Source organism: Linepithema humile, chromosome 2, assembly GCF_040581485.1.
Source record: "Linepithema humile isolate Giens D197 chromosome 2, Lhum_UNIL_v1.0, whole genome shotgun sequence".
NCBI lineage: Eukaryota > Metazoa > Arthropoda > Insecta > Hymenoptera > Formicidae > Linepithema > Linepithema humile.
Window position 1 is genome coordinate 12,154,149 of NC_090129.1, and position 27,893 is coordinate 12,182,041.

The 27,893-nt window shown below is 48.9% G+C and overlaps 2 protein-coding genes across 4 annotated transcripts; both read left to right on the top strand.

Moving 5' to 3' along the window:
- Positions 1 to 3,102: 3,102 nt before the first annotated feature.
- LOC136997674 (uncharacterized) lies at positions 3,103 to 3,738 on the top strand. The gene has a single exon (XM_067348701.1). The coding sequence runs from the start codon at positions 3,103 to 3,105 to the stop codon at positions 3,736 to 3,738; it is 636 nt and encodes a 211-aa protein (XP_067204802.1).
- Positions 3,739 to 21,257: 17,519 nt separating this feature from the next.
- Positions 21,258 to 26,977, top strand: LOC136997700 (uncharacterized). 3 transcript variants are annotated; one of them, XR_010888331.1, is made up of 7 exons: positions 21,589 to 21,729; positions 21,864 to 22,085; positions 22,195 to 22,296; positions 22,810 to 23,015; positions 23,498 to 24,106; positions 24,668 to 26,665; positions 26,959 to 26,977. XR_010888331.1 is itself a non-coding variant. In XM_067348761.1 (4 exons), the coding sequence occupies exons 1-4, from the start codon at positions 21,588 to 21,590 to the stop codon at positions 22,998 to 23,000; spliced, it is 657 nt and encodes a 218-aa protein (XP_067204862.1). In that variant the 5' UTR covers positions 21,258 to 21,587; the 3' UTR covers positions 23,001 to 23,085. The 3 variants fall into 3 exon arrangements, 1 of the variants encoding a protein (XP_067204862.1); XR_010888330.1 differs by lacking the exon at positions 26,959 to 26,977 and having other exon boundaries at positions 21,258 to 21,729; XM_067348761.1 differs by lacking the exons at positions 23,498 to 24,106; positions 24,668 to 26,665; positions 26,959 to 26,977 and having other exon boundaries at positions 21,258 to 21,729; positions 22,810 to 23,085.
- Positions 26,978 to 27,893: the final 916 nt, after the last annotated feature.

The window sequence follows — 27,893 nt, forward strand, 5'->3', positions numbered from 1 at the left end:
CCCTGAGGGGTGGAGCGGGAGACTCACCTGACTCCCGGGTCTCCATTTCCCCGGAGGAGGAGATAGTGGTAGTGGGGGGGGGCTCTTCCTTCCCTGCCGTGGAGGGTCTTCCCCTCCAAGATGTACTGGGGGAGGGGTTGGTGGATTCCCTTATCAGGGGGGCCCGCAGCCTCTCCCCCGGGGCTGGTACCGGCTCGCCGCGCCCTGCGTACAGGGCGTGTGTCGAAGAGCGGTTTAGATCCTTGCGGAGGGGTCAGGGGAGGCCACGGAAGGACGGGACTGGTCCGTACAAGCCCGTCCCTCCCCTGACCATATCGGACCCTGAGTCCGATGATGATGCAGAGATGCATACGGACACCTCCACGGCGGGCAGCGCATCTGAGGGCGCTGCTGTACGGGCTGGCTCAAAGGATTCCGTAAAAGGTAAACCCGTTGCGGAAATAGTTTCGTCCTCCTTCACTGGTCTCCAGAAGAGGAGGGCGGAAGAGATTATCAGGAAGATTGAGAGGGGCTCAACCGACGAGATGCTGGAGGACATCAATCGGGAGCTCTTCTCAATCGAGGCTGTCCGCCAGAGGGCGAGCAACCTCAAAGGGAAACTGAACGGGAAACTTAAGTTCGGGGTTTACGTTCTCAGAGAGGTCGTTCGGACATTAGCCGGGCGGGCCTCTGAGGGCGGGGATCCCGGATATCTGAGGACGCGGATCCAGGCGTTGGAGGGGCTCGTGGAATCTGTTCAGGCAGAGAACGGCCGCCTCCAGCGTCGGACCCGTAAGTTGCAGGCGGATCTCGCCAACTTCCGGGCTGGCGAGAGATCCGCCTCTCCTGGGGATGGAGGTGTTCCCCCTGACATGGACAGTGCTGGGGATACAGTCATGGATGTGGTGGAGGGTGGGGGGGTGACCCCACGCCCCTCGTCAGGGGACCTCGCGGGGACCCTGGCGGAAATCGCCAAAACCTTAACAGGCTTCGGCGAAAGGTTAAAGGGCCTTGAGGAGAGGGTGGAAATGCCTCCCCCTCCTGTGCCCTCTCTCTCTTCCTGCCCCAACCATCGACCCGTCTAGCATCAACCCGGCACTAGGCCCGATGAGGAGAGTGGCGGGGATGGAGAAGAAGAGAGGGTTACCCCAACCGCCCGTAAGGGACTGGACGGCGGGAGAGAGAAGGAGGAGAAAAGGAAACGAACCTCCCCCCCCACTAACATCGGGGAGGGGGAGATCCGGAGACTGATTCCGGAGCTGCTTAATGAGTTGCTACCGGCGATCCTGGAGAGGCTGGGGTATGTCCCACCCCTGGCCACAACAACGGGGAAGGAGCTCCCCCTCCCGAGGGAGGGGAAGGGTAAGGGCAAAAGGAGGAAAAAAGCCGAAACCGTTCCCCCTCTTTCCACCGCCCCCTCCAAAGGAACCCCACGTCCGAGTCGGGATAGGGGAGAAATGGCCGCGACCCCGGTGGAACCGCCGGCTGAACGGGAGGGGAGAGTCTCCCCTCCACAGCAGCAACGGCAACGGCAGCAGCAACAGCAGAAGAGGGAACCAGCCCCCCCTCCCGCCGGCCTAAGCTATGCGGCGGCGGCGGGGAAGGAAAAAAGTGCGAGGGTGGCCCAATGGGACAAGACGAAGGCCACCGGAGGACAACGGGAGAGGAAGGGCCCGGCCCAAACCGCCCCCACGAGGACCCGAAAGACCCGGAGGCCCCTCAGCACAGCGGCGATCATCGTCACATGCTCGCCGGGGGACTATAACCGGATCTTAAGGGAGGCGAGGGGCAGGATCAGTCTTGAGGATTATGGCATTGCGCATCTGAAGCCCGGGATAGCCAGGACGGGAGCCACCCGCCTGGAAGTACCGGGCCCAGAGAGCGAAAGGAAGGCTGATGCCCTGGCCGAGACCCTTAGTAAAGCATTCCAGGGAAGGGAAGGGGTGAGGGTGGTGAGACCCACCAAGATGGGGGAGCTGCGGATCAGCGACCTCATGATGTCGATCGAACCTAGTGAGGTCGCTGAGGCCGTGGTCAGGGTGGGGGGATCTCCCCCAACACTGATACAGGTTGGACCCATTCGGCCCTCCCAAACAGGGAATGGATTGGGGGTGACATGGGTGCGGTGCCCCCTTAAGGCAGCAATTAAGGTCGAGGGGGGGGGCGGCATCAAGATTGGGTGGAGCATTGCAAGGGTGTCCTTATTGGACGAGAGACCCTTGCAGTGCTTCAAGTGCATGGAGACGGGCCACGTGCGAGTAAATTGCACGAGCTCGTCAGACAGGAGTAACGCCTGCTACAGGTGCGGCTCCACGGGACACGTCGCCAGGAACTGTGATAACCCCGTGAGCTGCCCTGTGTGCAGGGACAAGGGACTCCCCCACACACATAGAGTGGGGGGCCAGTCCTGTAAGGCCCCTAAGAACTGGGGAAGAAGGAGAGGGGGGGCTACAATGGGTGCGGCATCGACACCAGACCCCGTACCCGGGCCTTCTGAGATCGATAGGAGGAAGACGGGGCATGAGGATAGGACGGGAGCGGTCTTGGCCCCGGCTACCGTTCATGGCACTCCAACCGAGATGGAAGTGGAAGAAGGAGGGCAGGTGGGCGTGGCCTTGGCACCCACGCCCACTCCTACCCCAGAGATGGAGGTAGATGAAGAGGGGGTGACGAGCGCGGCAAGGACCGCAGGGCTCAACGCCGCAGGGGGGACGGAAAAGGAGGCGGAGCTGGTGGGCGCGGCCTCGGAACCCGCGTCCACCCCTACAGGTGAGCCAGGAAAGGTGGCGGGAACAACGGGCGCGGACTGGGGACCCGCGTCCGCCACCGAGTGGGGGAGGAGGTGGAAGGGATGGGAGGGGGGACGACCCATACACTCGACCAGAAAGGAGCCCCCTCCGAATATCTGAAGGGTGTGTCTCCTCCCCGGGAAACGGCCGGGGGGCCACTGGAACAGAGACCGACGGCGAGCCACGCGCGGCGAAGGAGAGAGCGCGCAACAGGAGCTGCAACAACAACAGCAGCGGCGGAGGAAAAGAAGGTCCCGTGCGTCATTCTGGAGGATTCTGAGTAGACCAATTCCCGTCTACCAGGATCCTCCAAGTGAATGTGAACCACTCCGCCATGGCAATGGATCTCTTCCATCAAAACATGGCGGAGGGTGGGTTCGAGCTGGGGGTGGTCTCCGAGCCGTACCGAGTACCGGAGGACCACCCCAATTGGTTCACGGACCCGACGAGGGAGAGGGTCGCCGTTTTTTGGAGGCCCCCGAAGGATTCCCGCCCGTGCTCCAAGATAGGAGACGGGCCCGGTTTTGTGGTGGTCGAGTGGGGGGACTGGTTTGTCCTGGGGTGTTACGCCCCACCTAGTTGGAAGCTCCCCGCCTTTAAGATCTTCCTATCGGAGCTGGGGGTCTGCGTACGCAGATGCCTCCCCCGGCCCACAATAGTCGTGGGGGACTTCAACGCGTGGTCCACGTTATGGGGTTCCTCGCGAACCAACGGAAAGGGTGGGGAGCTGGTGGACTGGGCGGCGGCACTCGGCCTGTGCGTTCTGAACACAGGTTCGAGGAGCACCTGCGTGCGTACCGGGGGGGAGTCTATCGTGGACCTCACGTGGGCTTCCCCGTCTGCCGCGCGCAGGGTCACGAGTTGGTGGATGGACGAAGACCTGGAATCGGGGTCCGATCACAGGTACATCGTGATCGAGGCCTCGACCACCCCCACCGGACAGCTCAGCCGTCGTCGGCGTAACACCTGAAAAGCATGAATCCTCAGAAAGTTAAATGAGGACATCCTGATGGCGGTCATTCTGGTGAAAACCTGGCCAATACCATCCGGCCAGGCCGTGGACCTGGAGGAAGAGGCCACGAGGATCGTGAGCATGGTCGAAGACGCGTGTGAAGCGTCTATGCCGCGATCTAAATGGTCCCCTGGTAAGGCGATGTACTGGTGGACCGAGGAGATCGCCGATCTTAGGCGTTCCTCCTCGGCCGCCAGACGTATATTCCTGCGCGTACGCAGAAGGGGAGACCACACCAGAATGACGGAAGCTCTGGAGGGGTTTCGTGCCGCACGAAACGCCCTGCGAGCCGCCATCAGGAAGGAGAACGCCAGGGCTTGGGAAGAGCTGACCTCCACCCTGGACCGGGATCCGTGGGGGCGACCCTTTAAACTGGTTCTCAGGAAGCTGAGTCCAAGGGCGCCCCCCACCGCGGAGAGACTAAAGCCGGCAATCCTCGGGAACGTTATAGACACGTTGTTCCCCGTGGGGGAAATAAACATCCCTCCCCCTACGATCGGGGAGACGTGGCCCGAGGAACCGGCAGTCTCGGTGGACGAGATGACCGCGGTGCGGGCTAGGCTTGGTGGTGCCGCTAAAGCACCAGGACCCGACGGAATACCCGGCAGGGCCTGGGCTCTGGCCGCGAGGGTGCTGAGTGACCGGATGGGACGGCTGTTTACCGCCTGCCTCAGGTCCGGCACTTTCCCCTCGCGGTGGAGGAGGGCCAATCTGGTCCTCCTCCACAAGGATGGTAAGCCAACGGAGCATCCCTCCGCATACCGGCCGATATGCTTGCTGGACGAGGCAGGAAAGCTCTTTGAGCGAATCATCGTTGGGCGCCTCGTCCAGCACCTGTCTCAGGGTGGTCCCATGCTGAGTGAGAAGCAGTACGGCTTCCGGGAGGGACGCGGCACGGTAGACGCTATACGTCACGTGCGCTCCTTGTCGGATGCCGCGCTGGAGGGGGGGGAGGTGGTAATGGCGGTGTCACTTGACATCGTGAACGCCTTCAACTCCCTCCCCTGGGACTGTCTGGGGGCGGCCTTTGTTTACTTCCAGCTGCCCCCATATCTTCAGGCAGTCCTTTGGGACTACCTTAGGGACAGGCTATTTACATACACGGACGGCAACGGCACGGTGTGCGAAAGGAGGATGTACCGCGGGGTTCCACAGGGGTCTGTTTTGGGCCCGATGCTGTGGAATCTCGGGTACGACGTGGTGCTCCGGACGGCCCTCCCTCCGGGCTGTGACATCGTTTGCTACGCGGACGATACTTTAGTCATGGCACGGGGGGAGGATTGGTGGGAGGCCGCGGCTGCATCGAACGTAGTCGTGGCCAGCGTGGTGTGCGCAATACGGGGCCTGGGATTAGAGGTGGCTCCCTTGAAGACGGAAGCACTGTACTTCCATAGGAAGACAGATGGGAGACCACCCCCGACAGTCATCAAGGTCGGAGGGTCCCGTATCTCTGTGGGGTCTAAGATGAAGTACCTTGGCCTCACCCTGGATGGACTCTGGGAGTTTACGCAGCATTTTAATGCCCTCGCTCTCAGAGTAGACAGGATGGCGAACGCGTTGAGTCGCCTCCTGCCCAACCTTGGCGGTCCAAGTGCCAAAGTCAGGCACTTATACACGAACACCGTCCGGTCGGTGTCCCTTTACGGGGCACCGATTTGGGCAGAGGACCTGATGGCCAACAAACGCGCCCTGTCCCTCGTCAAAAGGGCAGATAGGCGCATGGCCATCAGAGTCGCCCGGTGCTACCGGACGGTGTCGTACGTGGCGGCCACGACCCTGGCGGGGGTGCTCCCGTTCGACCTCGTCGCCGAATCGCGTGCCGAATCCTACCGGTGCGCGAAAGAGGTCGAGCGGAGCGGCATTTCCCCCGAGAACATCCCCAGGGAAGTGGCGAAAGAGAAGGTCAGAGCCCGGATGTGGGCGCTCAGGAAGTGGAAACACAGACTGGGCGAACACAACACTCCGGGCTCGTCGGGATTATGGACCGTCGGGGCCATCCAGCCCTGTCTATTGGAGTGGGTAGACAGGAGGGGAGGAAGTATTTCCTTCCGAATGGCGCAGGTTTTCACCGGGCATGGTTGCTTCGGTGACTACCTGTGTCGAATCGGCAAGGAGCACACCACGCGGTGCCACCACTGTGCGGCCAGCCGGGACTCGGCGCAGCACACGCTCGAGGTTTGCTCGGCATGGGCTGAGAAGTGTCGAGTCCTGGTTGCGGTGGTTGGCGAAGACCTCTCCCTCCCTTCCCTAATTAAGGGAATGTTGGAGGGGGAAGGGGTCTGGGAGGCGGTCTCCTCCTTCTGTGAGGCAGTCATGTCTCGGAAGGAGGAGGCCGAGAGGGAGAGGTGGGGCAAGGGGAGTTCAATCTCCGCCCTAGCGAGGAGAAGGAGGGGCCGGGGGGACGGTCGAGTCGGACCACGTCCCCCGCGCCCGGGCGCTATGGATGCGTCAAGGTAGGGCTAGGGAGGGGAGAATCGGCGATCTCTCATTTTCCTACCCCACCGGTAGGTTTACGGTTCCCTCGTCTGGAGGGGCCGTGCGGAGTCCAGCGACTTCGTTAGGGTACTATCCCAATCGCTGGTAGGAGACGGGGACTCTGATTCCAAACCCCCGGGTGCCCGGACTCGATAGGTGTGTTTTTGGAAAACACACCCCCGGGATAGAGGAGCATTACCTCGATAAAAAAGCCGGAGCCTGACCAGCCTCGTTAGCACGCCGGTGCTCCGGCATAACGGTCGTGCCCCCATTGCACGAGGGGGGGCGTATAGCGTCACATACCGTAACCCCAGTTTGTGGGGCCGGGGGCCGGTGCAAGCATGGCGCTTGCGCGGGCCGCGAGGGTGATTCAACCTTTATAAAAAGATCCGGGCAGGGTGGGCTCGTTAGTCTTGGCCGACAACCGCCCTAGTGAAAGGAAAATCACGATAAAAAACCCGGAGAAGAAAACTCTGTCAAAAAATTACAACCAATGAGCCGAATGTTGGAAAAGAAGAGAAAGTTACCGCAGCAGAGTATCGGGTGCTCAGCTGCCGACGTGGATGGGGGTATCGTCCCTGCTCCCACCACGTCGTCATCCGACGCAAAGCTAACCGCGAGGTTGACGTCGAGCCTCGCGGCGGAATCGATTATCGATGAGGTGGTACTCGACTCGGTGGAGGAACGCGGAGGGCTAATCCCCCCTCTCGCTATGGGGAGGGGTGGAGGAGAGTCACCCGACTCCTAACCGGTCTCATCGGACGAGGAGGGGGAGAGGAGAACTCCCATGGTGGAAGGTTTCCCAATGCGGGAGATAATGGAAGGTGAGCCGCGGGAATCCCGCAACAGAGGGACCCGAAGACCCTCACCAGGAGGGGACGCTATCCGGCTGCGCACCGCAGCGAGGACCGCCGGAGGAAGACTCCGTGCGCTGAGGAGAGGCCAGGGGAGGCCGCGGAAAGACGGGTCTGGGCCATTCAAATCCCCCCTTCCCCTGGCTGAATTGGAGGACGACTCCGATGACGAAGGGAGTGAGGTGTGTCCGAACACTATGGCGACGGGGAGTGCGTCAGGGGGCGCTGCCGCGAACCCGCGTGGGGAAGGTGCCGCGGGGGATAACCCGTTCGAGGAAGTGGTCCCGCCCTCCTTTACCGGGCCACAGAAAAGGAGGGCGGGAGATGAGATCAGGAGGATGGAGAGGGGCACCACTGAGGAGATGCTGAAGGGCATAGATCAGGGGCTCCTCTCCATCGAGGGCGTACGGCAGAGGGCCGCGAACATGAAGGGCGAGCTGAGCGGTAAAATCAAGTTCAGCGTTTACGTCCTCAGGGAGGTGGTACGGACCCTGGCTGCCAGGGCATCGGAGGGCGGGGATCCGGGCTTCTGAAAGGAGAGGGCCCATGCGCTGGAGAAGGACATGGGGTCCCTCAAGGCTGAGAATGGCCGTCTCCAGCGCAGGGTCCAGAAGCAAAGGGCGGAGCTCGCGAATATGAGAGCCGGCGAGCTGCCCAATGCGCCCGTGGAGGGCGGTACCCCCGCTGACGCGGATGGCGCTGAGGGGACCGTTATGGAGACGGAGGAGAGGGGAGGAGTTCTCCCCCCCCGCCACCCGTCAGGGGACCCGACCCTGAAGGAGAGCTTGGCGGAAATCGCCAGAAACCTGGTAGGGTTTGGCGATAGGCTGAGGGGCCTTGAGGGGGGGTAGCCAGGCCTCCCCCCTCATCGGCCAATACCTCTTCCCGCCCTCGGGCGCCTCCCATGGGGGAGGTAGCTCGGGGTGGCGGGGGAGGAAAAAAGAAGAAGAGGAAAAAGAAGGGAGGAGGAAGAAACGGGGTGGCGGTCCCGAGTGGGTCTGGGAATTTGGCCCTTCAACCCACGGTGGGAGCACCCGTCATCCCCCCTGGTCAGCCCTCAGGGGAGGAAGGTGCCCCGGCGATGGAAGATCCCAATTTGTGGACGACCATCGGCCGGGGCAAGAAGAATAGGGCCGTGAGGAAGGGGATGGGGACTTGCCCCCCCACCCCTGCAATCCGGGCCCGACCGGGTCCACCAAGGACGACCCCTGGCGGAGCGCTGCCCAAGGGGAACCCGGTGAAGGCCGTGAAAAAGCGGCTCCCACGCTCGGCGGCGGTGCTGTTTGCCGGACAGGGCAACCTGTCCGAGGCATTGGTCGTAGCGAGGCGGGAAATAGACCTGGGGGACCTTGGCATCGATAGGCTCGATGCCAGGAGAACCCGCGGAGGGGACTTTCTCGTGGAAGTCCCGGGGGGAGGACGGGATGCGGAGGCGAAGGCTTGCCGCCTAACCTCCGCAATACAAATAGCCCTCCGGAAGCACGGGATGGAGGAAGTAAGGGTCTCCAGGCCCACAATTAGGCTGGACCTCCGCCTGAAAGGGGTGGATGAAACGATCTCAGAGGAGGAGATCCGCAGGAATATTTCCCGACACGGCGGATGCTCCGAATCTGAGATCCGAGTGGGACCGTTGCGCGCCACCAACATCGGCAAGCGCACGGTCTGGACTCAAGGCCCAGCGAGGGCCATGATCAAGGTGGCGGAGGCAGGTAGGATCCGCGTTGGGTGGTCCAACGTCCGGGTCGAGCTGCTGCCGAGCAGACTGGCCCGCTGCTTCCGCTGCCTGGCGCGGGGACATACGCAGCAGAGGTGCCCGTCCAGTGTGGATAGGGCCCTCTGCTGCTTCCACTGCGGTGAGGTGGGGCACAAGGGGGCGGGGTGTAAACGCCCCCCTTGTTGCCCCGTGTGTACAACCGCCGGGAAGAAGGCGGATCACAGGGCTGGGTCGGGGGGATGCCCCCCAATCCCCCCTGCGCCTCGCGCCCTTCTGTCAAAGAGGAACGATAAACCGGTCCCCCCTTCGGTGGGGAGTGGGATACCGGCAACAGTGGGTGTGGGCCCCGCCCCCTCTGAGGGGGAGAGGGCACCAATCGGGGAGAGAGGTTCTCCCGAACCAGGACCAAGCGGGGTCAGTCTTCGGGCGGTTCGGGTGGCGGAGGAGCCAAGCGTGGACTTCCGCACCCCGGCTGAGAAACGACCAAGGGGGGCAAGGGGGGAGGAGACAAGCCCCCCTTAACAAACGCCTTCCAAGATGCGGGCCCTCTCTGCTTCGAGGCTACCACCGAGAAAACCGGGGCCGAGAAGTAGAAAAGGGGAGGGAGGGTCCCCTGTGGGCGGGCCGAAGGGCGGCACCCACACCTCTTAAGGGTGGGTGTGTCTAGCTATCGGTCGTCCGCAGGTAGAATATCCTGGGGTTAGCGGGGAAAGAGGGCTAAGGATGTCCCTGCCCTCATCCCTATTTCTTTAGAGGGGCCACCCCCTCCGGACGGCGGGAGGTTGGCGCTTTTAGCGCTCCCGCCCCCCTAAAGTCCGGAGGAGGAGTGAGCCACAATACGGTTAGCGGTCCCCCCATGCCCGGCCCAACCTTTGTTGGGTAACAAACGGGCATGGGAGCGAGACCCCCGGGTCGATTTTTAACCGACCCGAGGATCAGATCCCCTGTGGGCGCGGCTACGGGCGACTCCCGCACTTATTGGTGCGGGGGTGTCTAGCTGTATCCGCGCCTACAGTGAGGATCCCCGGGCCATGGGCCCAGTGCGGAGGAACGATTGAGGGGGGGGGGGAGAGCAATAACTCTCTCCACAACAGATTTCTTGTGCCGGGAAACCGGCCCGCCGGGGGGGATGGCTGGATGTATGCGTTTGCGGTTCCCAGCCTCCCCCCACAACGGCAGCTGAAGGTACAGCAACGGGGGTGGAGTTTAGTGGGTAGGCGCCTGGGTGAAGTTCTCGGCCGCGTAACCCAAGCCCCAGGTGAATCCCACACTATCCTCTGGCAGGGATGTTCCCACTGCACGCCAGAGGGTGTCTTTTGAAGATTCTCCACCCCCGGGGGGGGGGCTTGCCCCCTCCGCACAAAAAAAAAAAAAAAAAAGAGGTTATACCCTCTCCTTGGCGACGGTGTGCCACCTTGACGTGGTGCCAGGGCTCCCCGCAAATCCACTCGTGGAGATGCGGGACCTAGGAGCACACCCAGAGAAGCTTAACTTCGTTAAAAAAAACTTGGGGCGCCATACCCAACAAAGGCTCTGAGGCTTGCACTTCACCTTATGACCTAAAATTTGGCCAGAGAAGTACAACTCTGGAAAAAAAACTGAGGGGAAAAACCTCAAAATGGGCCTCTGTAGACTGTTTCCTTTCCTTTCCTTTTCCACCTCCCTTCTTACCCTCTCCCCTTTCTCCTCCGCCAGCCTAAATGCCCTAAAAAGCCGACGAAGGAAAAACCTCGTTAAACAACCGGGGGTTTGAGATACCTCCTGATGAAAAGTCTCAAATGGGAATAACCAGCTGGCCGGAATCCAGGCTTAACAAAGATCGTCCCGAGGAAGGAAAACCTCGTTAATAAACCGGGGGTTTGAGGACACCTCCTGATGAAAAGTCCCAAATGGAAATAACCAGCTGGCCGGGACCCAGGCTAAACAAAGATCGCCCTGAGGATGGATAGCCTCGTTAAACAACCGGGGGTATGAGAACATCTCCTGATGAAAAGTCTCAATGGAAATACCCAGCTGGCCGGGACCCAGGCTTAACAAAGATCGCCCCGAGGTAGGATCGCCTCGTTAATCAACCGGGGGTTTGAGGATACCTCCTGATAAAAAACCTCAAAAATGGGAAAAACCAGCTGGCCGGGATCCAGGCTTAACAAAGATCGTCTGGGAGGTGAGGGCGGCTCCCCTAACAAGTTGCTTCTGGGAATGGACGACCTAGTATATGTAGCGAAGGTAGCTACCAAGCCAATGGCGCCCGACGACTCGGAGTAACGACCCGGAGAAGGGTTAAAAAAACGTCCAAGAGAAGGATACTCCTTGAATAAACCTGGGATTCTTAAAGGGTGGTGCCCATGATTGAAATTACCCCCTTGTGATGGGGCGACCTTCGGATCGCCGTTTCAGTGTTGTAGGTTGTCGATAAACCTTCGTGCTGGGCCTTCGGGCACATCACTCTCCTCCTCGTTGTGCGCCACCTTGTCGTGGTGAGGGGGCTCACCGTGGGGCGGCTCGCTGGAGTCGTCTCACGGTGCTAAGAGCGCACAGTTCCTCCTTAGGAGGGAACGGGGGTCCGGCTACCCCTCAAGGGACTTGTCCTAATTAGCCGGTAGGGGTTGGCGGCCCTGATTTCAATCGCCCGGATGCCTGGATCCGTTAGGAGTGTTATTCACTCTACCAGGATAGAGGAGCATTACCTCGATAAAAAAGCCGGGGCCTGACCAACCTCGTTAGCACGCCGGTGTTCCGGCATAACGGTCGAGCCCCCATTGCACGAGGAGGGGCGATAGCGTCACACACCGTAACCCCAGTTTGTGGGGCCGGGGGCCGGTACTAGCTTAGCTAGGACGGGCCGCGAGGGTGGTAAAACCTCTATAAAAAGACCCGGGTAGGTCGAGCTCGTTAGCCCTGGGAGGGCAGTCGACCTAGTGGAAGGAAAACCACGATAAAAAACCCGGAGAAGACAACTCTGTCAACAAATAACATTTGATGAAACAAGATGACGACTTCAGGATGTATCTTACCGCCTCAGGGGCCTCGGAACCCCAGAGGCCGGCGAGGGGGGTATCCGGTCCCGGTGCCCCCCCTGTCGTCATCTTGCGACGGGCCATCCAGGGCGTGCCACGCGGGCGCCCTGGAGAACATGGTTACCGCGGAGGAAGGCCAGGGCATTTCTGCTCTTCAGTGCCTGCAGGTTATCCTGCAGGTCGCGCAGGAAATGGCCCTTTTAAGGGCCGAAAATGAGCGCCTGCAAAGGCTGCTAAAGGGGTCGAGCACCTGTCCGACATGTGGCCACCACCGGCCACAGCAGGTGGAAAGGGATTCGTCCCCCCCTTCTCGATCGGAGGTCCTTCGGGCTCCGACGGAAAAGGGGACGACTAAGAAGAAGAAGAGGGAGGTGGGAGTTAGCTCCCCCGGAGTCCGAGTCCGGGAAGGATGACAGCGGGGTGGGCCTCTAGAAAAAGAGGATTTCCCCACCCCGCTCTAGTGAAGGCACACCTGGGGCATCGGGGAGGGGGGGGGGATATTAATCCCCAACCTCGCTGCTTCAGGTGTTTGTGCCGAGGGCACAAATCGTGGGAGTGTCCCGAACCACTCGACCGAGGCAAAAACTGCTTTCGGTGCGGGGAGCCGGGGCATCGGGCTGGGTGCTGCGCCGTTAAGGCAAACTGCCCCGCCTGTAGGAGCAGTGGGGCGGAATTCCGCCACCACATTGGAGGAACGTCTTGCCCCCTTGTTCCCCCGCGGCATCGCGAGGGCGGGGGGGTTAGGATGAAAAAGAGAAAGGGCGGGGGGGTGGCGGGGGGGACTCCGAGGGGGGCTTTACCTCATCGGTTTCTTCCTCTTCCGCACCCTCCCCTAAAGGAAGGAAAGGCCGCTCCCCTCCATTAAGAGTGGAGCGCCCCATAGGTGGCAAGGGGAAAAAGGGGGAGGGGTCTGTGCCTTTACACGGTCCCCCTGTCTCCCCGGACCCCTCTTCGAAGGAAAGGGAGAAGGAGGCCTCGAAGATTCCTCCAACCCCCAAAATAGGGAGGAGAGTCCGTAAGGACTCGGGGCTGGTGGGAGACACTCCTGAGAAGGAGAAAATCCCACCAAAGCCCCCAGAAGAAGAAGAGGTCGGGAGTGGTACTAACCCGTCGTCGACATCAGACGATGGGTCGACCTCCCGACTCCCACAGTTAGTGGGTGTAAGAGGGTGGGGCCGGGGGGGAGGGAGTGGTTTGGTGTCTTCTCTCTCTATCTCCTCGACCTCAAGAGTCAGGCGGAGGAAGTTTCCTTTCCAATGTCCCGGGGGGAGACCGAGGCGGTTTTTGCGCTGAGGTTTGCCTTCCGGGACTTGGAGAGGGAACTCGCCATTTTGGCGAAGAGGGAGAGAGCGGAGAAGAGAGCCCGTGCAAGGGCTCTCCAACCACCGCATAATATAGAAGTAGAGGGGGGCCCCAATAAAGGGGCTACCCCCTCTCAATAGAAGAAGACCGTCCCCTCTTCCGGCAGCGGGGGGTTCCTGCTCTCTTTGTGGGAGAGGGCCTTACGGTTGTCGGGAGGGGGGAGTTACTGCGGACCGCAGCGAAGAAGGAGACCCCGAAGACCTAACCCCGTTAGGGCCAGGTCGGGTGGACCCTGGGGGAGAGAGAGATAACTTCCCTCTCTCACCCAATGATGATAGGCCCCCCCCACGGAGCGGGGATCTATTAAGATTGCCGTAATGTGGGGTGGAGGTCAGGGGGAGGGGGGATGGGTGTATTGCTCGTTCTTCCCCTCCCCCCAGAAGAAGACAAAACGGAGGAGGAAGAGGTGAAAAACACCTCCTATTCTCCCATTAAGGGAGAGATGATGTGCCCTAAACAGGGTTGGTCAGGGAGAGGTCTGGATGAATGCCGTTGGCGATACCCAGGCCTCTCCCACTAAATGGCCGGTGACGACCAGTCTACAGGGGTGGGGTTTTAGTGGGTAGGCGCCACTCCAGCAAAGTTCCGCTGAGTGGCGAATCCCACACTCCCTCTCCGCAGTGTGGTCACTAGGACTGCACATTGCACGCGGAGGGGGGTCTTTTAGAAGATTTCCCCATTCCTGGGGTCACCCATGGGTGGCCCCAGCACCAAAAAAAAAAAAAAGGTTATACCCTCTCGTTACCTCGATAAAAAAGCCGGGGCCTGACCAGCCTCGTTAGCACGCCGGTGCTCCGGCATAACGGTTGAGCCCCCATTGCACGAGGGGGGGCGAAAGCGTCACACACCGTAACCCCAGTTTGTGGGGTCGGGGGCCGGTGATAGTGTGGTGGCACTATCACGGGCTGCGAGGGAGGAAAAACCTCTGTAAAAAGACCCGGGTAGACCGAGCTCGTAAGTCTGGGGTAGGCAGTCGGTCTAGGAGAGGAAAAACTCCGATATAAAATCTGGTGAAGGACACACTGTTAACAAACCAAGTTTATTATATGGACAATGGACAATGAACATGGAACTGATTTACCGTCTCAGGGGATTCGGACCCCCAGGGACCGGCGTAGTGGGAGTCCTGTTCCGGCTCCTGCTGCGTCGTCATCGTGCGTCTGGCTAACCACTGGGTGTTCACCGAGCCCAGTGGTGAACACTGTGATCGGTTCAGCGTACGCGTTGTTTAAGCAGGCTGTTGACTTGACAATCAAGTTTCCGGGAGAATGGCGTAATTTAGTGTTGGGCTTGTGTAAGGCCTACTGCTTTATTACAGACATTTTAAAGTGTGGCAAGAGTGACTGTGTTTGTGACTCCAAAAGGGCCTGGGATCTTTTAAGATCTGTAAATTTATGGGATGGAGAGAGCACGCTCCACACGACAAGGAAAGGAATGGCTAATATCATTAAGGATATATGGTACGCGTATGATAGTGTTGTGATCCGAGGTACGGCTTCTGAAAAGAAAAAGGTTACTTACCTTAATTTGTGTGTTGTCCTGGCGGCATCCGTCGAACTCCTGGGGTTAGACCTGAAACATAAAAAATATGTTAGTAGGGCTAGGGAATATCTGCAGGATATGGGAAAACCGTATGTCTACGGACAATTAAGACTGGTTTCTCCGCGAAAGGTGGATTACACCCTTATACGACTTAGGGGTGGAGTTGGTCCCCCTACTTTCAAAGGGGGGCAAAGGAAGAGTAAAATGGTACGGGCATTGCAGGACTCGGACTCATCCGACTCCGATCGGGTACCCAGGGTTACGTCCCTTGAGAGGCTGGCCCCTGGTACCATTACCGTGGAGAGGGGGGCACCTGAAAAGGGGAAAAAGAAGGAGGAGAAGGAGGAATCCACCATGGAGGTGGTGGAGTTGTGCGACTCCCCTGAGGAGGAGAATGCTGCTCCACGCGCTCCCAGCAGAGCAGGGGACCCGGATTGGGGATCTGATGATTTGGATGAAAAGGCGGGCCCTTCCAGGCCCACTTCTAGGATTAGTGGTGTAGGGGAGCAGTCTGGGGAGCAATTTCGCCTTCCAATGCTCCACAGGGCCCAGGAAGACCTAGGAAGGATGGGACAGGTCCATTTAAGGCCCTGTCCACTTCGGGATCGGAGGCGGAGGGAAAGAAGAAGTCCCGGAAAGGGGGAAAAAATTTTCCAACCACGGAGGAGGTTGAGGAAATTGCGGGGACCTCCTTTATGGTGGTCCGCCCCCCACCTCTCACTGGAGGACAGCGAGGATTGGTGGAGCATCGGCTCCGACAGATGGAGCGTGGATCAGCGAGTGAGATAGTGGTTCACGCAGATAAGTGTCTTGATGAGATCGAAAGCGCGCGGTCAAAAACGTCGACCATGAAGGGATCCTTGAGTGGTTCTATCAAGGTCAACGTGTACCTTCTCAGGGAGGTACTGCGGACTCTGTCTGTCAGGGCCAATAAGGTGGGTGACCCGGACTTCTGGCGCTCTCGCGTTAACACCCTTGAAGGGGATAACACGGCGTACAGAGCCCAGAATGAGCAGCTTCTGAGGAAGCTATCAAAGGCGGAGAACGTTATCCGTTTCCTGAAGGCCAACCCTCAGAACACGGATGGGCCCCTTATTAGGGACACCAGGTCTCCGACCCTGGGAAGGGAACCGATGGGTGTATCGGATGGGTGTGGTACTGCTGCCACGAATATCCCTCTGGCGGATTACACTCAACCGGAGGAAGAAGAGGAGGGAACCTCCCAACAGCTGGGTGCTGGACCGGAGAGGTTCAGACTCATAAGGGAGATAAACAGATCTCTGACCTCTATGGCAAGTTCCATCGCCAAGATAGAGGAAAGGGTCGAGAGTCTTGAGGCGGGCGGTCGAGCCGCTCCTGCCCCGACTCCCAAGGAGGAGAAGAAGAAGAAGAAAGGCCGGAAGAAGAAAGGGAAACCCACTATTCCGGGGCTTGTCCTGAGGAAGGACAAACCGACGGCAGATCCGGCGGATGGGGGGCTCGAACCTCCTCCCGGGGAGGTGGAACCATCCACGGGCTGGACCACAGTGAGGAAGAAAGGTGGGAGGGGTGGGAGAGATGGGCCTCGTGGACCTCCTTCTCACCCTCCACCCCCCAACAATCAGGATAAGAGGAAGCAGGGGAATCAGCCCTTGAAGAGCGGTCCCACTGATGTGAGGAAGCTGAAGAAGAGGCTCCCGCGCACGGCAGCGGTAGCGATCAACGTCGCCAACGGCTCCTATGCGGAGGTAATAAAGAAGGCGAGGGAGGATATCCGGTTGAAGGATCTGAAAATTAATTCCCTGAAGCTACGGAAGGCGAGGAATAGAGGAGTTCTTCTGGAGATTGCTGGAGAGCAATCAAGAATGAAAGCAGACGCCCTGGCCTCCAGGATGAGGGAGGCTACGCGGGACCTGCCGGGAGAGATCAAGATCTCCAGGCCCTCGAGAAGGAGTGATATCCGACTCGTTGGCCTGGATGATACGTACTCCCGGGGGGAGATTATCGCCGCAATATCCCGGGAGGGAGGTTGCCAAGCGGATGAGGTTAGGTTGGGGAGGATCCAAGTGACGGGCCGTAAGGGTCTAAACCTGGCTTGGGCCCAATGTCCGGCAGAGGCGGCCATTAAGCTCGTCGAAGCCGGTTCCATGGATATAGGATGGACCTAGGTGAGAGTCGAGCTCCTTTCGAGCAGACCGGCCCAGTGCTTCAGATGCCTGGGCAGAGGACATGTGCAGCAGCGATGCCCATCCACTGTGGACCGGGCACACTGCTGTTATCGGTGCGGTGGCGAAGGCCATACAGCAGGGAGCTGCGGGGAAAAGCCGCACTGCCCCATTTGCGCCCTTAATGGGCGACCTTCGGGGCATAGGACAGGTAGCACGGCTTGCCCCCCTATCCCTCCCAAGAGGGAAACCGTGCGGAATACGCTTCCATGTAGCGTAGATGGTGGTGGGGATGTGCGATCCCAGCAACTGCCCCTCTTGTCTCCTGATATGGAGACGGAATTGGCGGGGGGATCAAACACCGACGGGAAGAGGCCAAAGGAAGACTCCGTCAGCCCACCCCAGGCGGAACTTAAAAAGGCGCGAGGTCCTGAGATTCTACGTCCAGGGTCACCACAACCGAGCCCCTTATCAGGTCCCTGAGGAGATAGCGGGGGTATGGTAGTCCGGACTAATACCGGACCATAAAGGATCAGGACCCGGTCAATGGAACAGGGTCAGCCTAGGGGAGGGGAAGGCGTCATGCGCTCGTACGTAATCCCTGATCCTCACCTAATATGGCGCCGTACGAATGGATTTTTCTGGGACGAGGTTTTAGTCGGTAGGCACAGTCTGGTCCTGACTTAGGTTGGGGTCAGGCTGTGAATCCGACACTACCTCCCGCCAGGCTGAGGGCTAGCAATCCCTCAGTTCTTGCACGGCGGGAGCGTGTCTTTTGAAGATTTCCTCGCCCCGGGGGGGCCCTTCTGGCCCTAAAAAAAAAAAAAAAAAAAAAAAAAAATACCCTCTCGTTGTGCGCCACCTTGTCGTGGTGAGAGGGCTCACCGTGGGATGGCCTGAACAAGGTCTTTCTGCGGTGCTAAGAGCGCACAGTTCCTTCTTAGGAAAGAACGGGAGTCCGGCTACCCCTCAAGGGACTTGTCCCGATTAGCCGGTAGGGGTTGGCGGCCCTGACTTCAATCGTCCGGGTGCCTGGACTCGATAGATGTGTTTTTGGAAAACACACTCCCAGGATAGAGAAGCAAACCTCGATAAAAAACCCGGGGCCTGACCAGCCTCGTTAGCACGCCGGTGCTCCGGCATAACGGTCGTGCTCCCCATTGCACAAGGGGGAGCGTAGCGTCTCACACCGTAACTCCAGTTTGTGGGGTCGGGGGCCGGTACTAGTGTGGTACTAGTACGGGCTGCGAGGGAGGAAAAACCTCTGTAAAAAAACCCGGGCAGGCCGAGCTCGTAAGCCTTGGGTAGGCAGTCGGCCTAAGAGAGGAAAAACTCTGAAAAGAAATCCGGTGAAGGACACACTGTTAACAAACCAAGTTTTTTGTATATGGACATGGCACAGAAAACAGGAACTAGTTTACCGTCTCAGGGGATTCGGACCCCCAGGGACCGGCGTAGTGGAGGTCCTGTCCCGGCCTCTGCTGCGTCGTCATCCAGCGTCGGGCTAACTGCGAGGTGTTCACCGAGCCCTGCAATACATAATGTGATCGGTTCAGCGTACGCGTTGTACAGTCAGGCGGTTGACCTGATATTAGAGTATCCGGGAAAGTGTCGTGATACTGTGTCGAGATTGTGCAAGACCTACTGTTTTATTGTAGATAGGCTGAAGTGTGGCAAGAGTGGCTGTGTATGTGACTCTGAAAGGGCTTGGAACCTTTTAAAGAAGAAAAATCTGTGGGATGGAGAGAGCACTCTCCACACGACAAGGAGAGAAATGGTTAACACCATCAAAGAGATTTGGCATACGTATGAAAGTATACTTCAAAGTACGGCTTCTGAAAAGAAAAAGGATACTTACCTTAATGTGTGCGTTGTCCTGGCGGCGTCCGTCGACCTTCTGGGTGTGGACCTGAAACATAAAAAATATGTTAGTAGGGCTATGGAATATCTACAAGATAAGGGAAGACCGTATGTTTACGGGCAATTGGGACTGGTTTCTCCTCCCAGGGCGGACCACACCCCTATCCGCCTTAGGAGTGGAGTTGGTCTCTCTGTATTTAAAAAGGGTCAAAGGAAGAGTAAAATGGTAAGGGCATTGCAGGATCCGGACTCTTTGGACTCTGACCAGGCACCTAGGGTTACGTCCCTTGAAAGGTTGGCCCCTGGTACCATTACCGTGGAGAAGGGGTCAGCTGCTGAAAAGGGGAAGAAGAAGGAAGGGGAGGAATCCACCATGGAGGTGGTGGAGTTGGACGACTCCCCTGAGGAGGAGGTCGCCATTTCACGCTCTCCCAGCAGAGCAGGGGACCCGGATTGAGGACTCGGGCGAAGAGGCGGGCCCTTCCAGGCCTACTTCTCGGACTAGTGGTGGAGGGGAGCAGCCCGGGGGGCTTTTCCGCCTTCCAATGCTCTACAGGGAAGACCTAGGAAGGATGGGATGAATCTATTTAAGATCCTGTCCACTTCGGGATCGGAGGTGGAGGGGAAGAAGAAGACCCGGAAGGGGGGTAAAAATCTTGTAGGGTGACATTACGCGATTCCAACTGCAATATACTCGCATATATTATTATTCTTCGAAATAAGTCTAAAAATTAGTAATTCTACAATGTTTTAAATATTTCTAAATTGTTTGTTTTTAAATTTGCTCATGTAATATATTTGTAAATCCATATTTATGAAATTAATAATCAACTATATATATATATATATATATATATATATATATAGTTGATTATTAATTTATATATATATAGTTGATTATTAATTTCATAAATATGGATTTACAAATATATTACATGAGCAAATTTAAAAGCAAACAATTTAGAAATATTTAAAACATCGATGGGAATTATTGCGGAATTAAACATTAAAATTTTTCCAATCAATTTCGCACAATTGTACACGCTACATTTTAAGATATATTTATATATATAAGTCTCATTATCTTATTTTTTAGATTAATCACTTTCGGACACATTATCTTCCATTTCTGAAGTGTCAGCAGTGTCTTCATCAGGAACATTTTCATCAAATACTGCTTCAGGAAATATATCTGTATAAGATGTTTCCGTTTCTAAAATAGCTGCTGAAGTTTTAACTTTACTTTTCAGATAGTGCCGTTGTTTTGCAGCACGAAAAACTTCCATCATTTCTAATTTAAATGCGGTCCTTGTTAAGGGCCCTTCAAAATTTGGGCACATTTTAGCTGCATCTAAAACATAATATTTATACATTATTTTGATTGATATTTAAAAGTTGTAAATAATCATATATAATATAATTTATATATATATATATATATATATATATATATATATAAATTATATTATATATGATTATTTAATATATATATATATATATATATATATATATATATATATATGTGTCAAAGGGTTTGTTCCGGGACACTTAAAAATCTCGTGTTTTTTTACTGCATTTCAATAAAGGATTATGATTCAAACACATTCCGATCACAAAAAATTCAATATTTTTTTCCGTTTTTGAGATATTACGTTTTTAAAGTTTTCCAAGACACTTGCATAATAGCAACTTCCAGGACAATGTTGATTTCCAGGACTGTCCTGGAAAAATTCTATGTATAATGGTATGTTCCAGGACAAACATACAATATATAGAATTTTTTTCAAATACACCAACAAAGGATAAAATTATTAATTTTTATATCAAATAAATAAGCTATATATAGTTTTAAACAATATTTATTTACATGTTTGGAAGCATTTAATTAAAAAAAAAAATCCTGCAAGTAAAAGAAATTTGTAAGTAAGAGAAGTTTCTAAGAAGTAAGAAAAGAAATTTGAAAGTAAGAGAAGTTTGTATATGTAGCAATTAATAATAATTAAATTTCGCCATTCTTATTTATCTTGTATTCATAATTTATTTTTATTTATTTATGTAAAAAATTTTTTGTAGGACATCAATTTTTGAAAAAAAATTATCAATGAAATATATGTTATATGCGATGTTTTTATTCATTAAAATACTTTTATTTTTTTTAAGTAAATAATATAAAAATGGATAATATAAAAAGGCATAGAGCCACAGCAAGTTATCTTTGCCGAAAAATTCTTTATTTTTAACAAAAATATCTAACGTTTTGGTTTTCTGATATTAAACCATCTTCAATGACAATCTTACAAATAAATTTACAATGGAACGCCGATTGTAATAACGCACATATTATCATAATCTGTCGCGTACGTGACGTAAACTATAGATTTTCAATACTGGCAGTAAATCGGAACACAGCCAAAATGTACTGTAGACTCTTATTGTACTAACTCTTGTACTAACTTATTGTACTAACTCTTATTGTCAAAATTTTGCTATTACCCATAGACGTAGTAAGTATAGATTGCTCGTTTCCTATCTCTACGCCTAAGCGAAGCGTGTATAGAGAACGCACAATTTCAATAGAATCGCTATTTCTTTTCAACTCGGTTAGGAAGAGTATGTGTGACAGAGAAAAGGATTCTATTCAAATTCTTCTTACTCTTTCTAAACTCTCGACACTCTGCGAACGTCATGAGCAGTCTATACTTATTACGTCTATGCTATTACCGGACACGATACATGCTGCAGACGTACTTCAGGTTATGTAATCTTAAATTGCACGGTAATTAGTAGCTTTGATGTAAATACATACTGTACATTGTTTTTCATACTTCTAGCTTTAATCATGTTTTCCTTACTTAAAATTAAACATACTAAACAAATGATCGTTGTACAATCAAGTAACGTAAGTCGTAAAAGGAAAAAAGATTATTGGATAAAACTAGAAAATGGAAAACGATGCGTTGGAATATTCTTTTGTAAGTCGGGTAAGTAGAATATTATTTCAAGTCTTTGGGCATTTAGAAAGTTACAGTGAAATAAGTAAAAATATAATACAAATTACAATTGCATCAAACTGATTACGAAACAAATATAATAAATTAATTTTAATTATTTTCAGATGAAAGACACACTCTTTTAGAAATAAAAAAGAGCTTAGATACTAGTTCACCAAAGGTTATAATAAAGGACATTAACAAATTATCAGATATCCAGTGTGCAAATAGTGAAACTACGTGCAATAAAAATAAAGTCATATCCAGTCCACATTCACAGATAACTGAATCAGTATTAAAAAGTAACCCTGATACCAATATTAAAAAACTAATATATGATCAGTTAGGTATGTGATATAATAAATATCTACTAAATATGTTATCAAGAAAATTTAGGTTATACTTTTTATATAGTTTATAAAATAAAAACTCAATAAAATTTAATCTTATTTTTAGATAAAGAAAATGATGAAAACGTAAATCCTCATTTGATAAAAACTGTGTTAAAGTGCAATGCCAAAATATTAAGATCTCAGTGTTCAAATAGTAAAACTAAGGGTAAGAATATTAAAGAATTTGATCTTTTAAATATAGTTAGTACAGTGATACAAGATAACAATTACTACTAATCATAAAAAAACCAGTGTATAATCAATTTGATAAGTATTACTACACATTAAATATTGACTGAATAAAAATGAATGCTGTCTTACTTCACATATAAATCAAGATGAAGTACAAGTATATAAATAATTATTATATAAGTTATATATTTTAATTATTTTTAATACTTATAACTTATATTTAATAATTATTATATATAATTACCCAGTGAACACAGAACACTGCAGCAATATTGCGGCAATGTTGCAACATTGTAGCAACATTACAGCAATATTGCAAACATTGCCGCAATGTTGCTGCAATGTTCTGTGTTTACTGGGTATACACACTTATATAAAATAATTATTATATATAATTATTATATAAGTTATTGTATTATATAAGTAATTAGTAATATTATATAAATTATTACCAGAAAATAATATAAATAAAACTACATTTTTTTAGAAATGAAGGAAAGAATGCAGAATCATTCACCGAAAATTGTATTGAACGAAGATTGTAAGCGCAAAGCCAAATTATCAATTGTTCAATATATTAATACTAAACCTGAGTGCAACACCAATAAAGAATCTAATTTTTCAAAGACAGTTGATGCAGAAATACAAAATAATACTGACACTAAACTAAAGAACTAAATTATGATTTACTAGGTATGTATATTGTGAAAAATTGTTTAGTAAAAAATGTAATAAATGTAATAGAATTACATCTTAAGACCAATTTTACAATGCTAATTTTACAATGTTAATGTTAATTATATTAAAAATCTTCATGGATAAAAATAACAAAACAACAATATATATATATATACATATATATATCTATGCGATATAAAATAGATCAGAGATGCGATATGCATAATAGTCCCGAGCCCCACATAAGCGAGAACCACTATGCGCAATATTGCATCATTGGCTTAGACATATATTTATAAAACATTTATATATGTTATATAAATTTGTCATATATATGTCATGTATATTTATATAAAGTATATATTTGTATGTTATATAAAGTATATATTTTAAAAATATTTACATGCTTTAAAAATATTTAAAAACTTTTTCTAATCTTCTTAAAAGATCTTTCAACAAAATGTGTGATACACTAAGAATTTTTAAATTATTTTCAGGTTATGAGCAGATTAATATAATAAATGATAACACATTTGATTCAAATATAGAAATGATAAATCAAGTTCAAAATCAACATAAAGATCCAAATAATATAACAAACTCATATTTAGATTTGGATGTGGAGTCTGATTTTTACTACAATGATAAATTTCAGGCTGATATTACAACTAATAAAAATTTGAAAAGTTCTGTATTAGATCAAACTAAATCTTCTAGAAACTACCCTCGAATTATAGAAAACAAAAAGTGCAAAATAAATATGCTCGTTTTACCAAAAAGTATGGACTCGACAGCAGATAGTTCATTCAATACATCAATTTTAGAGAAATCTTTAGAGCTTTCCGATATAAATATCTCTGATATCAATATTTCTGATATAAATATTTTTGACACAAATGTAACAGACACAAATAATAGTAAAAAAACGAATCACGAAATACTAGCTCAAAATAAATCCATGTTTACATCTGTCTATGGAGAGACTGATCTGGATACTACTTTGATAACACTTTGTGGCTTAAATGAAGTTAAGTCTTCCATAGTAAACAACAATGGTGAATTATGTTACAATAACCCACAAGTTGCAAATGTCTCGTTAAATACAGGTATATATACATATATATAATATTCTTATTGACTTATTCTTTTAAAAAGTAATTAAATTATGTTCAGTATTAGTTTTGCTGACAAAAGTTACTGTATATTTACAAAAAGGATTACGAAAGTTAATAATATTAAACTTAGATATATTAATAAGCTTATGTGTGAAATAATTCTTAGTAATTAGAACTTTTACAAATATGCTGTTCCTATCTCATCAAATTGTACTATAATGTAAATTAATACTTATTTTTGTTTTAATATCTTTCTTTGTTGTTATACGAAAATAACAGTTGTCATATTATTTATGAATTCTTTTAAATTAAGCTAACAAAAAATAATTAAGATATAATTTTTTAATATAATTTAATTTTTATTGTGTTATTTTTCTAAGGTTAATATTTATTTGTTACTAATTTATCAATTTGTCATGTAAATAAGATTTATCAATTACTCAACTATTTTCTTTTATTTAGCACTTCTATAATTTGATAAAATAAAATAGGATATTTTAACATGCATGTATTTTTTTAAATAGAATATTTGAAAATAAATATTTATTTCAGATTTTAAAGAAGATAAAATTTCAACTAGCATAAACGATGAAGATCCGGATTATGAACCATCTATTCATAGTCAGAGTTTAAATGATACAAATATTAATATTGGAAACGGAGAAATTTGTAAAATTGATGATTCAGAAATTGCAAATGAATCTGACATATCAGAGAATTGCTTAGAAAATGAAATCATAAATAAAAAAGACGATATGTTAGTAGAAGAAATAAGAACATGCAATAATGATGAATTATTTGTAGAATTGTCTCGAGGGCCGAAAAGAGATAAAAAATCTAATTTTTGCTTTTACTGCAATACTATGCAAACTAAAATTGCTCGCCACTTAGAATTAAAACACAAAAATGAAGAAGAAGTAAAAAAGTTTTTATTGTTTCCAAAAAAATCTGGGGAACGCAGAAAAGTAATAAGTCAAATAAGAAAAAAGGGTAACTTTAAATTTAATACACAAGCAAATCTAAATAGTGGTTCTATGATTGTTGTAAGAAGACTTACTGAAAAAGAAAAACAATATGGTTCTTATTTTTTACCATGTTTCAATTGTAAAGGACATTATGCAATACATAACCTCAGGCACCATTATCGCATTTGCGCTGAGAAGAAAGATACAGTTCGAAATATATTGAAATTAGGACGAAGCGCTGCACAATCTGTTCATAATCGAGCAAGCCTTAAATTAAGGAAAGACATTCTTCCAGTAATGCGAAATGATAACATTTACAACTTAATAAAATACGATTTACTTATTATACTATATGGAAATTACCTCTGTCAAATTCATAGATTACAGCATTTAGGAGATCACATACGACAACAGTTGCGACTTCTTGGACGATATTTAGAAGCATTGAGATCAATTGAACCAAAAATAGAAGAATTACAAATGCTATTTGATCCAAAATATTATGATATCGCCATAAAAGCAGTAAATATAGTTGCTAAATATAATGAAGACACAGAATCATATAAAGTACCATATAATGCTACAGCTCTAGGCACATGTTTAAAAAAATTATCTAAAATTTTAATCAACGAATTTATTAAACAACATGAATATGAAAAACAAAAATTAGCAAAAAATTTTCTGAAGATCTTAGAAATTGAATATGGTAGTACTGTTAATAAAACAGTTACAGAAACACAAACTAGAAACAGTCGAAAAAAGATAGTAAATCTTCCAAAAATATCAGATATCAAAAAGTTAAATAACTATTTAGAAGAAAAAAGAATATCTAGGATGCGAGAAATAAAAAATAAATTCACGTTTCATGCTTGGAAATCACTCGCTGAAGCAATATTGATAATAATCCAAATCTTCAATCGGCGTCGTGCAGGAGAAATAGAGAGAGCTTATATTATTGATTATAAAAATTTCATGAAAATTACAAAAGAAGATGAATTATATAAGAGATTACCAGAAAAAGAAAAAAAATCTGCTTTAAAGTACGTTCGTTTCATCATTCGTGGCAAACTAAATCGCAATGTTCCAGTCCTCTTGAATGCAAAAATGAAGGAGACCATAGAAATAATTTTAAAATATCGAAAATTGGCAGGAGTAAGCTCTAAAAATCCATATATATTCGGATTACTAGGTATAGATAAAAATCGATTTAGGTATTTAAGGGCGAGTAAATTGATGCGGGAATTTTCTAATATATGTGGGGCAGAGAACAAGAAAAGCTTAAGAGGAACTATTTTACGTAAAGATATGGCTACAAAATGTGCACATTTACCGGATACTGAAATTTCTCTTATTGCTGATTTTATGGGTCATCATAAAGATATACATAAAAACGTTTACAGACAACCTGTGGCAGAATCAGATATCTTAAATATAGCAAAAATTTTAGAGAAAACTCAAAATACATCTGCACATAACAGTACAAATACTACAAACACTACTAATACTACAAACAATTCGATAATATCTAACACTACAATGGAAACTAATACTTCAGAGAGTAGTATTAATGAAATTCAAAACACAGGTATTTTAATAATAGCTTATATAGTTAATAGTAGCTTAGTTTTAGAGTAATTATGAAGTATCTTTAAAATATTATATTTAGCATTTATTTGGTTATACCATATGGAAATACCGATATTCGATATGTTTGATAATTTGTTTCTTATTTTTGTTTCTAAAAATCCAAAATTTTTTAAAAATGGAATATACAATTTGGTATTATGTTGGCAGAAAACTATTAATGTTAATAGTACATGTTTTGATTACATAAAATTTATTTTCTTGAAAATACAGCATTTTTATTTTGACATATAGGAACGGCAATTTCATCATATGATACAACCTAATTTATCATATTTACCTAATTTATCATATATTATAAATGAGAAAATAAAACTTTTATTATATATTTTATGTAAAATTCATTCTTAATAATACAATTGAAGACGAAACATTAGAAAGTGACACATTGCTACATGTTAAAGATTTAAAGAAAACTTCGCTAAAACGAAAGATTACAAATAAACGCGCAATAAAAAATGAATGTAATTCAGACCAAGAGTGTGTCAACAAAAAAAAACGGTTCAGTAAGTATTTTAATATTGCAGCTACCATCAATAAAATCATTAAAGAATTGTATAATTTTTCTTTTTATATTAAAATTTATTACTTATCTTAATTTCTCTGACAATATATTTATAGATTTATACATATATAATAATTTATTTTTAGCACCTCCATACGGAAAGACCAGAAGAATACGTTGGACAGAAGAAGAAATACAAACAGCTTTATTTCTGTTCGACAAGTATATTAACAATTCAATTTTACCTTCTTTTAAAGAAATAACGTCTAAAACGCGCAATAATATTTAAAAAAATCGTCAACCAGCAACAATAAAGACTTGGCTACACAATCAAATTCGCAATACAAAACGCGATAAATGCTAAAAAATTAATTATCATAAACGTATCTTTTTCCATTATTAATCATAAGTAATAATCTCAAATTTTTATATTTTATAATATTGCAGTAGATTATCTATATATCTAACATAATAATAATTGAACTTGTATCAATCTTCTTCAGTTAGTCCCTTTCATTTCAATTATTCAGTTTTGTTATTGGCAGTACCAAAGTATAGATACATATTCAGGTGGAATATCGGTATAAAAATGATAAAGTTCAAAAGAATTATTTTTATTACAGAAATGTTTATTTTTTATTCATTATTAAAAGAAATTTATTTA

Bases quoted from the DNA above. Each gene is read 5' to 3' on its own strand.
- LOC136997674 (XM_067348701.1), top strand. From the start codon at position 3,103: ATGGCAATGGATCTCTTCCATCAAAACATGGCGGAGGGTGGGTTCGAG.
- LOC136997700 (XM_067348761.1), top strand. From the start codon at position 21,588: ATGTTTTCCTTACTTAAAATTAAACATACTAAACAAATGATCGTTGTA. The intron at 22,086-22,194 runs GTATGTGATATA...TCTTATTTTTAG, and splicing joins ACTAATATATGATCAGTTAG to ATAAAGAAAATGATGAAAAC. The intron at 22,297-22,809 runs GTAAGAATATTA...ACATTTTTTTAG, and splicing joins TTCAAATAGTAAAACTAAGG to AAATGAAGGAAAGAATGCAG.